General features: G+C 30.8%; 1 protein-coding gene across 2 annotated transcripts; it reads right to left on the reverse strand.

The window, feature by feature from the left end:
* Window positions 1-67: 67 nt before the first annotated feature.
* On the reverse strand, window positions 68-12,214 carry LOC148622288 (cell growth-regulating nucleolar protein-like). 2 transcript variants are annotated; one of them, XM_088572044.1, is made up of 8 exons: window positions 12,150-12,214; window positions 7,393-7,519; window positions 6,889-7,009; window positions 3,826-3,933; window positions 3,326-3,418; window positions 2,687-2,993; window positions 1,369-1,499; window positions 68-224 (listed from the first exon to the last, which is right to left on the reverse strand). In XM_088572044.1, exons 2-8 carry the CDS (start codon window positions 7,515-7,517, stop codon window positions 87-89), a joined length of 1,023 nt encoding a protein of 340 aa, XP_088428170.1. In that variant the 5' UTR covers window positions 7,518-7,519; window positions 12,150-12,214; the 3' UTR covers window positions 68-86. The 2 variants fall into 2 exon arrangements, with proteins under 2 accessions (XP_088428170.1, XP_088428169.1); XM_088572043.1 differs by lacking the exon at window positions 12,150-12,214 and adding an exon at window positions 11,031-11,186.
* Window positions 12,215-12,249: the final 35 nt, after the last annotated feature.

The following is a 12,249-nucleotide window of genomic DNA, read 5'->3' on the forward strand; positions in this document are numbered from 1 at the left end:
TAATATCTGATTTTATAATATAAGTGATTGAATAATTAACACAAACCAATAACTTCAACTGCATAAAAATATCATTATTTTTTTATTTATTTTGATACCTTCAACTTCACTTTTTCCTTTTTCACAACAAATCTAGGATTTTTTGTAATTTTCTTATTCAGTTTTGCAATGAGTTTCTCTTCAGATTTAGCTTTACATCCTTGTGCTTGGTATTCACATAAAACCTGAAAGAAAATCAATTAATGGCAATGTTAAAAAGATAAACAAATTATCTATCAAACAAAAGCTTAAGGAGGTAGACCTAGGATAAGGGACATAGCTCTTGAAATCAGTGATATGTTTGTATCATATTCAATTTTTTCACCAAAGCCTATCAAACTTTCATTTGAAACAGAACAAAATCAGTCCAAGTTACTTTGATGCTTGCATAAGATTAATGTACAATGCTGAATACAAACATTCAAACGATTTTTAAGAGTTATGTCCCTAACCTTAGTTCTACCTTCTGAAGTAATGTGTCTCCCAAAACTATGAATATGAACATTTGGTGGCTATACTAATGTATAGTTGGTGACCCTAAGTGAGTTTAAGGGAGCTTTTCTGGTATGAACAATATTTTTTTTATAGGTCAGTTAAAATATATAATTTTAGCCAATAATTTAAAACAAGAGGAAGCTTCAGCACGAACCCATTATGGGTTCTAAAATAAAATTGTCAAAAACCAATAAAAAATAAACATGTTTGCATTATCCTATAGATGTACTTGCGGGCTACTGGTACACTTGTCAGGAGTAGCGTTCCTTAAAAAGGGTTGAAATCAATATTTTCATTGAAGATCGAGATCAGAACAGTTTAAATCTTAGAATGTGAATTTGATTTACTTCATGTAAAAAGTTCAATCGAACATGACAGAACATAATGAAATATTTCTATGTAATCTTCGAAAAGAAGTGGTGTCGTCTCTCTGTGGATTCTAGTCTTCATATATGTAATAGTTATATATTTCTGTCACTGTTTATCATTTTTTTCTTGAATATTTTCAATATTTTCACTCTCAGTTGAAGAAATCAGGTAAAAAGTGCAGCAACCCTACGCATTTCAACCACTCAATCTATGAATTGAGAACCAATGACGTAGCACGCTCACGTGACCACATGGCTAATTGAAATTTGTATGGCTTGGGTCAACGTCGATTTTGAATCAACTTATCTTCAATAAAACGACGTAAGTGACTACAAGGGGTGTTTTTATGATATATATTAGGTGTAATAAATCAAATAAACCAAAAATTGAAAAAAATAACTTTTTGTGTCATGTCTACTTTAAAGTTCAAGTAAATACAGCATTTTTAATAATAAATAAAGTTACCTTCTTTTTCAGCTTTTTGAGAGAAATTTCTCCTTTACTCTTTAAAACCGTTGCAATTGTGTCCTCCCAGTTGAATTTTACTCTTTTACTGTTATCATCTTCGTCTTCATCTTCCACAGTTGAATTTAGAGCTAAATCAAATTATTAATTTAAATTAATCTCAAGATAGCTTAATTGTGGTCTAATGAAGTTCAGGAACAATTTGAAGACAACACGGTAGAAAATATCATTAATCTAGCAGGCCCTTATGTACAAGAACCACACAAACAGTCAGATCTTTAAGCACAGTTCCTTGTTAAAACGAGATATTCCTACAGCAAGAATGATACATTTAAGACATTTTACTGATTATTTTGTCACTGAAATGAAATAGCACTTCAGACTAACTTTAATGCACAGATCAAGGGCAGTGTAGTAAGATTTTATCATTTGAGATGCACAACAAAACTTTCCAGCCACTTTTATTTCCTACATAACCAGAAGTTGATCTCTCTTTAGGCTGTTATCTCCTTAGTAATTTGAAAGCCTTTCAGCAGCAAAAAGTTTCCTCTCTATGGTCTATTTCACAAAATGTGAAAATGCAATTACACATACTGTAGTTGCAAGTTAAGAAAAACATGGTGGCATCAACAAAAAATTAAAAGCTAAAATTTAATCTGTCTCTGTCCTTAATAACATCATGCTATATTTTATCATTTGTCTTGAAAATTATGATTAATACCGGTTTTGATTCATACCAAACTTTTAAAGTTTTCTTTTGGATCAGAATATGCAGTGTTCATTAATACATACAACAACTGAATTTGTGTGCATGTGTGTGAAAAAAAACTGTATACTTCAGATAAATTTTTCCTTTTCCTTCAATTGCACATCCTTAAATTTTTAACAAAAAAAAAAGCATGTTATTAATCACCATCTCCAATTCTACGTGACATCCTACCAACAACAGAACTTACTACTTGACTTCTATTTTTAAAAAGTGACATAATTTTCAATCATTTATATCCTCTGCTTAGTAAGACTTTTTTCCGCTAAATGTCGTTTTTTTTAAATTGAATGTTAAAATGTGCATGAACCAGCCCTGAACTTTTCATTCTTGGTCAAATGAATTTGTATTTTCATGTTAACAATGTCTCATAGGTAAAATTTGGCCAGGTATCTTTAATAATCCTATTATCATAATTTCGTTGTAATTCTTTATGAACTTAATACTTCTGTAAATATAAGACACTATAATAAACAATATTATTATTATAACTATGCTCTTGATACATGATGGAATTTTTAATTTATTATTGTTTTATAAATAATCAAATACCTGATTCCATTTCTCCAATGTGTTGCTTCTTGGATTGTATACCTTCATTTTCTTCATCAGAATCCTGCCTTTTCCTTTTCTTCACTTTCTTACTTTTCGATTGTTTTTCACCATTAGAAGCACTAACACCATTGCACTCATTTTTCTCACCAATGTCATTGTTTTTAACTCTTTTTCTTTCAGCTTTTCTTTCCTGTTTTGAAAGTTTTTTCAGCTCTTCTTTGTCACCAATTGATTCATTTACACTATCTTCTTCTTTCTTTTGGTCCGTTTCATTTACCTCTTTAGAGTCAGTCTTTTCTGGTACCTTAATTATGGTGAACAAAATGGGTCTATTCATCATAAATTCACCATGAATTTAAAGGACATTTAAATCAGAATTTTTTGCTGATATAATTATTTACCATATAGAGAAAAAATAGAGATTGATGCAAAATTTTGAAAATAAAATGTAATTTGGGACTGTTCATTGTTTTAAGTTGAAAAATATGTTGAAACTGCTTTCATTATAAAGCTGATTTTAGATGGTTCTCACTAGGTTCAATGTAAAAGTTTTGCTCACAATAATTGCACAGATCAAGTGAATAAGACTCTTAAGCAAGGACTGTAAACACCTATGCCATAGAACTATTATTTTACCTTATTTTCAAATGTTGTATTTTCCAGTAGTACCTCCCATGCATCTGCTACTAATCTTTTATCACGTACATTCATACTGTTGCTCACAAAATTCTGTTTGAAGGGAATTCAAATCATATCAGTATTAGGAATGTATGGTATTCTCTTCCTATGTCATAATTTGACCTTGACATTTAAGTTTCACAGGCACATTGACAATTAATGAAATAACTTTGAGGTTTTCTTACAAATATGTATTATTTTAGTGATAATTCATGCTTTATTGGTACAGAAAAAATGAAAATCTGCCACCAAAGGGGACACTGAGCTAGTCAATAAAAACCTGTTTAAGTTTGTCATATTTTTATTTTTAACTACCTTTATTGGTAGAAAGTATAACTTGTACATACTTATCTTAAGTTTCTGTTGATGATTATCTCTGCAAAGGGAAGTTAATTTTGGAAACTACATTGCAATTCATAATAAAGAAAGTTGTCCATTTACAGTGAATATTTGTGTACCTCAAATTTAGCTTTTTTCCTTGGAATGTTAGGATAGTCTTTCATCCTCTCAAGCAATCCTTTAAGCTTGAAGTTGGCTTTGCAATTATCTATTGCAGTCTGCACTTTCTACAATAAAAAAGATTAATTGGATGGCATATTTTCTGGAGGGGTTTCCTTTACCCTTTTAAATCTCATCCCTAAAGTAAAACACAAAATCTTGCATTCTCTTTCCCTTTTCATGTACACAAGACAGACCCTGCAATTAAGAAGATCTATTGGTTGGTAAGGATAAACTTTGAATCATTTTTAAAGCCATTCAAATATGTTAATAAATGAGTGTTAACAAAGATGTTAAGGAGTAAAATGTTGACCTTGTGACCTTTAAACTAATTTTTATTGTATTAATTATTGAACCAAGTTAGTTAAAATCTATTTTAGGACAATGATTCCATGAGTTTACATGAGAGTTATTTATGAACATAATTAAAAATAAATAAATAAAAATAAATCCAGATAAGTAATGAAAATAATTTCCATCCAGTCAAACAAATAAAATGATATCCTATTAAGGATATATCCACTCATTTTATTGTTTCTCAGTAATCTTACAGCAAGTATGAGTTCAGTGAAAATCAATATACAAGATGGTTTACAATTATTCAAGGTTATAAAAATAAATTTCCCATGTACAAATAAAAAATCTGCTGAGTAGAAACAAAATAATGGGATGAAAATTAACTGCTCAAGGCCAGCCATTGGTCTTCAGTGAATGACAAGGAAACCCTCAAACCACCAGGCAGGTTGCAGCTATCCCCAAAACAACATTTTACACAGGTACAGCAAATGAGTTGTTCCTATAAACTCCCAAAAACATAAAAATAAACTTAAAGTGCAAACCAAACAACAAATACAGAGGCCAGAAAACTTGACTCAGGACAGGCACAAAAAAATGCAGCATGGTTAAAGTACTGTAAAAAAATGTAACACAATTAAACATACCTAAAAATCAGTTCAAAAAGGTCGGAGTCACTTGTTCAAACAGAAACGAAGAAACTGATTATATATTACACAAATGTACAAAGGACTACTAGCAGTTAACTGACATGCCATCTCCAGACCAGTTTAAACCTATAAAAAGTTATGTCCTAATTGTATATTATATCAATCCCATTCTTATCATGTGGAGTTGAGAAACACAGCACATCATAAGTCATACAATAAGGACGCAACCAGTGTGAGCTGAAAACTGCTTTAAAATATAGTTTTTTAATTTCTGTGTAAAGACCCTATGAGAGAATCAATGTTAATGCCAAAGAATGCTATCTTTAATGATTTGACAACAATATCATAAATATATCCCTTTCAAATGAGCCTATTCAACGGTTAAGTTAACTTATATTGTGAGTATTGAGCTTTCTATGCTTTGTGTATAATATTAACGTAAAATATAGTGAGTGTGATACCTACACGTTTGACCAAACTTTACGACAAACGTGATGACTTTTCATTCAGAATTGTCAACTTTCCTTTCATCTGTGACAACATCCCTTCGGCTCCTGCGTATGGAGTGTTCATATCACAACTTATACGTTATGCCAGAGCTTGCCGAAACTAGGCAGACTTTTTGTATCACGCTAGAACTCTTACAAATAGGCTTCTGGAACAGGGTTATGTTGCTACAAGATTGAAGTCATCACTACAGAAGTTTTATGGTCGTCATCATGAACTTGTGGATCGTTATGATGTATCCATCTGCACCATGAAAACTGATTTACTCAACGGGTTATAGTTTTCCTTCCCTCGTTTGTCTACCCCGGACTTGACTTTTTATGAGCAGCACGGTGGGTGTTTCTAGAAAAACAGAGGATGCTTACCCTATCGGTGCACCTGGTCCATGCTCCCAGTTTTTAGTGTAGTCCGAGTTGCTCATTTGCTTTTGTTACTTTGTATGTATGATTTTAGTTACTTTATGTTCTTTGTTGTGTATGTCTGTTTTCCATGTCTGGTCTTTGTCCCTGGATTACATTCTTTTGATTGCCGCTATGATCTTGGTTCCCTTGATTACTCGTTTACAAGTACACTTGTATTTCAATTCTGAGAATGAGTGCCTTGTATTGGTTGAAAAATTTTGTGAATGTTTTTACAAGGTTGCGATACCAAAAACCTTGATGTAGTAATTTCTAGGTCATATAAAGATTTCTTTAGTTAAAATAAAAAAAACATAATTACAAATACTAGCAAATCAAACATATTGTAATATGTAAACACCATATGATTGTGACGTCACCATCTAAAAACTGATAGTTGACAAAAGGGAATGAAAATTCATCCCTTTTATCATAAATTTTAGTATTAAGTTTACCATTATTGATATGAATACATATACCAGGAAACAAAATTCTTTTTTATCAATATTTGCTTTAGTCAAAGATTGTTCTGCAGGATATATATCTTTTGCATAAATATTGAAGTCATTGTTTAGAGCCAAAATATCATCCAAATATCTAGAGGTGTTATTAAATTAAATTTTTCTACCAAATGTTGTTTGGAAGAGTCTTTATTTATTCAAGCCATATTTTTTGTTTTATACGACTATGTGGTGTAAAGTGTAGAAAAATCAAAACTTTGAACAGATTTGAAAGATCCCACATAGGCATGTAATTTATCAAGCACTTTAAGCAAATTTTTAAACACTCCAAATATAATTAATTTTACTATTTTCATATGCTTAGTTACAAAATTTTATAAAAATATATTTCTTATGCATCGATAGAAATATTTATAACTATAAAAAAAAACATACGAGTGGGAAGATTTTCAGTTTACAGTACGTGCTGCTGAACGAACAGAAATGCAGAAAAAAATAATGCAGTACACTGCATTGGATTTTTTTAAGATGGTATTCAATCCAGAACAAAAGAAGTTTTAACAAACAATATAAATTGTATGATGTCATTAATAATGTGGAAATGGGAAATGTTTCAAAGAGACTACCAAACAGTAAAAAAAAAACAGCAAAAGGTAGTTGAATGGAGACCAATTCCAGAACTATGCCTACATGTATAAAGAAAAAGACTTTACCTGAAACCATTGTTCTTGTTTGACCTCCCCTTTGTTAGCATTAGGTTTAGGTTTGTAATTTTTCCCTGAATATTTTTCTTCTTCACTGATGCATTTGATGTGTTCTTTATAATCATCTCCCCTACAAGATCGTTAATATGAAAATAAATTAGTTCCTTCTTTGATAAAGAGTGAGAAACAAGTCTACCAAAAAGATAAAACAATTATAAGCTTTTATACTGTAAATTGTTATATTATCAATAATTCATTAGAAATAATCATAAACATTAGAATTGAAAGGTTTTAAGTTTACAGTAAGTGGGAAAACAAAAATTAGTACATCACAAATGAAAAAAAGTTCCTAGGGAGATATCAAAACAAAAATAAACTAAATGATACAAGAAATCTGATTATTTCACATATACAGGTACACATGTTCATCATGTGTAATTCCATTAATGCATTTTCATCATATTTAAGTGTAAGACTTTTATGTCCATTAATATATAAAGTTTTTTAACATACCAGAAGTCCTTCCCGCAATCAACACATGACAACACATTGCAGTTGCGACATCGGGTCTGGTAATGTTTTTCTACTTGGTTTTTCTTCAGAGATTCATTACATTCGGCACAAGTAAATACAACCATGACTACAAAAGCAAATGACATTAAAAATAACAATATTGATATAACTGTCAAAGGCTATCAAGAGCTTTAATCAATCATGTAGAAGCAAAAATTAACTTATGGCTTCAAAAAAAAAAAAAATTTTAAATGTTTTTATGTTATTGACAAAAAACTGTTTTTTTTTTACCCTTATGTTCAATTTTTAGTAATGACCACCATGTTTTTCAACCAATGAATAATTTTAAACAATCAATTTGTGCAGGATACAGTTGGGATCAATTATGCCAACTTTGATAAAATTCTGTTGCATGGGTTCAGAGGAAAAGATTTTCAAAGTTGTACATATGGAAAACAATAAAAAAATCTGTTTCAGAGGCCATAACTCCTACATAAGGTAACAAATCATTTTGAAAATTTCAGCATAGGTAAGTCTTCTATTGGTGAACAATATTACCTCCTGCCAGAAGTTTGATAAATTCAGGTGTTTTTGAGTTAACATTTTGTATTTGTAAAATCTGTATCTTGACTATTTGTTCTATTTTTAGTAACAGCAGACATATTTTTTAACATTTCAAAAATATTAAACAATCAGTTTGTACAGGATACCCTTAGAAACAACCAAGCAAAGTTTCATTCCAATTGGTTGAGCAGTTTCAGAGCAGAAGAGACAGAAGACAATGACAGACAAGGACGAAAAGTGATGACAATAGCTCACATGGCCTTAAGGCCAAGTGAACTAAAAAGGTTTCGGTCAGACAAATGGGAAATCTATTTCATATGGAATGATCAGGTCACAATTAGAACAAATTAAACTTTACTTTACATTTATATACTGTTTTGATTCTAATCATTTGACACCCTAATTTTTTGTCAATGCTGCAAGGATGTAAAAAACAAGAAATTTTATATATGGTAAAATGTGAAGAATGCGACAATGAAAATTAGATAATGTCATGGTTTGTATGCAACTTTAACTTCTATTTGAATAAATGCACATACACATGCACAATAATTTTGTAGAACTGTACATTTTGAGTAAAATATGTATTGAAAGTTTTGAATATTCTAAAATGTTAAATGGTTAGAAAAAAGGATTTCTCTTGTGGTGGCTTTAGAAAATCAGAGTATGGTTTTAACTAACTGTCTCTGAAATAGTCCATTACCAATGTATGTTAATGTTGAATAAACAAATAAGTGTTTTGAGTTACAAAGGTGGCTTTACAGGTTGACTGTCGTAACACGGTCAACACACATGGTTGTTTACCTAAAAGTGGAAGTGAGCTCATTTATGGTTTCAACACAGTTAATGCACATAGTTGTTTACCTAAAAGTGGAAGTGAGCTCATTTATGGTTTCAAATTAAGGATGAAATGGTTCATCGTGATATGAATGTTTTACAATACTTTTTGTTACAATATAATACATTTGATTAAGGTATTGATACAGGTCAAAATACACCTTTTTTTCAAACAATTGATAATATTACTATGCAAATAGTAAAATAGGACATGTCTTGTGAGGAAAAATTCATTAATCTTTGTTACAGACTCTAAGAATAAAATGCCTTAAACAAAATTCATTATTTTTAAATCTGTTGAATATTTCTTATTAAAAGTTGAAGAAAACATATAGGACAACATGCCATTGTGTATCGTATCTAAATGTATCATATCGTCACCCTTGTATCAAGATGTGCACTGCATTGTATTGTGAGGCAGATGTATCATTTCAGCCCTACTTCAAATAACAATTAGTTAATATGTTTACTGAGGGACAGAAAGGGATGGAATATCGAATGATAAGGGGCTTAGGCACACATAAAAATATGATATAATAAGAAATTTGTTATAAGACTTTAAGTCAACAATTTACATGTATGATACAAACCTATAGATAATAAAAACGACAGATTATATACATTGAATTCACAAGTGTAACAGCTTCTGAACATAGTGATCTACATGTATTACTTCAAACGATGGACCAGAGAGAAAAGTTTGTCAAAGTTTTCTAATTTTTCTTCACTTTTCAAAATTTGTGAAAACAGGCCTTTTCGTGTGATGGAAATTTAGAGAAATTATTGTATGTCCAGACAATCATGACATTCACTAAAGCTTTTAAAAAAATTCAGAAAGGTGACCAAGCAAAATGAAAATTAGCCTACCAAGATCACTTAATAATTGGACTTCATACCAGTTGTAACTAAGGGACGACCATTAGATTCTTTGAGAAGGCCTGGCAATTTTTTTCAGGTCAAAAACTTTATTTCCAGCCTGGTGCAAGTCAGATTATTTATTTTCATCATAACCTTGGCTAGATTATGTATTTTCCATACTCATAAAAAAGACTAATTTTTTTCTATGAATATCTATATGTGCATATCATAGTTACCAAAATATGTGGTTTGGGTTCTATATCAAAACATGCATTACTTTTTATGCTTATTATTAAAGACATTATTTAATAATGTTAAATGAAATTCATTCTCTATAATACAAGGCATAGTCTCTACTATATCCTATAGGTGGCATTCCTAGACCTGAAATATGTCCCAAATTTAGTGGGAAATGTTGCAAGAGACTTTTTAGGGGACATATTTGCATATCTGTGTATATGTATATGTATATGAATATGAATGGAATCTTCAATTGCAATACCACACATTACACCAGTAAAGTCATTTATGTACAGAGGATTCCACTGAATTGCATACCTGATTATTGTACATTTCTATTAATTGCAATAGAACCAAATATTCCCCATCTCTACCATGTTAAAAATTCCTCTTAATTGCATAGGTCAAAACAGATATTCCTTTTTATTGCATAATTTTTTTTGAAAATGTTAGAAAAATTGACACTTTCTAGCCTTAATAATGTATTTTTAACAATTACTCAATTAAAAGGTATAGCTAATGCAACTGTTTCATGTTATGTTTTTATAATAAAATTTGTCAAAAATCTATTACTTTATGTCTTTGTTTGTAATTACATTATGTTGGTTTAATCAATGTCCTGGGTATGTGATTAAGAGGAATCCATTTGAGACTTTTATGGTGTTTTATAAAACTTATGGATTATTTAAACATTTAAACTTTTCTAATTTATGAAACTATGGTGAGCATAGCGAGCTAAATTTTTTTCAAAGTACTGCGCAAGTCAGAATATTTATTTTCAATTTACTAGCCGAGATCAGAATATTCATGTTCAATTAACTAGCCAAGGTCAGAATATTTATTATCTTGCAATTTGCAAAGTCAAGACTATTTATTTTCTGGTATGATTATTTATATCCTACATAATCAGATACAGATTATTTATTTTCAAAATCTGCTAGGCCTCACCCCACCCATAACAATCTAACAGGTCAGGGAGAAACACTAAATGATATATTATATCTTGACCTACATATAATCCACCAATTGACATATACAAGGATAGACCATTTGACATATAATTCACTGTTTTTTCAAAATTAAATCTTGGTTTAAGAATGGTGTATCACTTTTCAGAACATATAATATATGAGCCTTACTGAGCCTGAAAAGTATATTCTTTTTGTTGAAGCCTGCTGCATTTCTTGAGCCTTCCTGTATACAATATTTCTTTTGTTGTTTCAACTGTTCCATTGACCTCCAATAATGATGATCAAGTATTTATATAGGGTCAGTATGCTCCTATTCAACTGAACAATACCTGGCTCTTATCTGTTGAGTTCAAAGTCATGTCCACTTGACCACACAATTTACTGATTAATCCCTTTTGGAATTCGGCGCTGGAGATATTTTTTGTTTTGACCACCACCAAATCCCTTAAATGTATAAATTAAATGCCCTTATATGTAGTATTCGGGAAAATTTTACAACTCGACCTCAATTCGAACCGGAACTGATTGCGCCGACAACAGTAGCCCAAGGATCCCGTATCATGGATATTTGAAAGTACACACATATTGCTACGTAAGTATATCAATTTTAATACCAAAGTCCACCTTATTCGCTAGGTACAGCAAGTTTTTCTCAGACAACTGCTTCAAATTGTCTGGAGCCTGCCATCTTTGTGTATATTTAAACTGAACATGTGACACATATTCTCAAGAATTAAATACTACAGTCTGTTTCATTTGGACATTTTTCTCATATCCAGTGGATTAAGTTAGCATCTGTTAGCCGTGTTTATTAGTCACCAAGTCTGTGTAAAATTTTCCTAGATTAATTATTGATTTCCATTGACTTGGAATTAGGGTCAATGAAATATAAAAAATAGCAATAGGTTAACATACAAACGCAATGTTCTTTTAAATGCAGCACGATGTGTTAACATCTAGAACCTGAAATGACAGGAATGTCATCAAACTACAGCATGGTTTCCCGAAATGAATACTCTATTTTCAATTTAAGATGTTTTTTTTTTAATTATTTTTTTAGAAAATAGTGACTTATATGTCAATGGGTCTATCCTTGCAAACGTCAATTGGTGGATTATACGTCAACTGAGGACAGTCTCCCTGACCTGTCTATATGGTCGTCCCCTAAGCTGAATGAGACTTTTATTTTAGAATCGTAATGGAAAAGAGTGGTTCTTATGACAATTTCTTGATTATGAAAGAATGTTTTCTTTACTGAATATCGATTAAAAATATAAACAAACATACTTGGTCAATATCCACTAAACATGTGCAGGAAGTTGTTCATGGGTTTCTAAAGTTGAAACTGTTTCGGGCTATACTTTCAGCTCCGGTATATCCATGACTA

Source organism: Perna viridis, chromosome 3, assembly GCF_037379345.1.
Source record: "Perna viridis isolate PV_CMFRI_1.1 ecotype Kerala chromosome 3, ASM3737934v1, whole genome shotgun sequence".
Classification (NCBI taxonomy): Eukaryota; Metazoa; Mollusca; class Bivalvia; order Mytilida; family Mytilidae; genus Perna; species Perna viridis.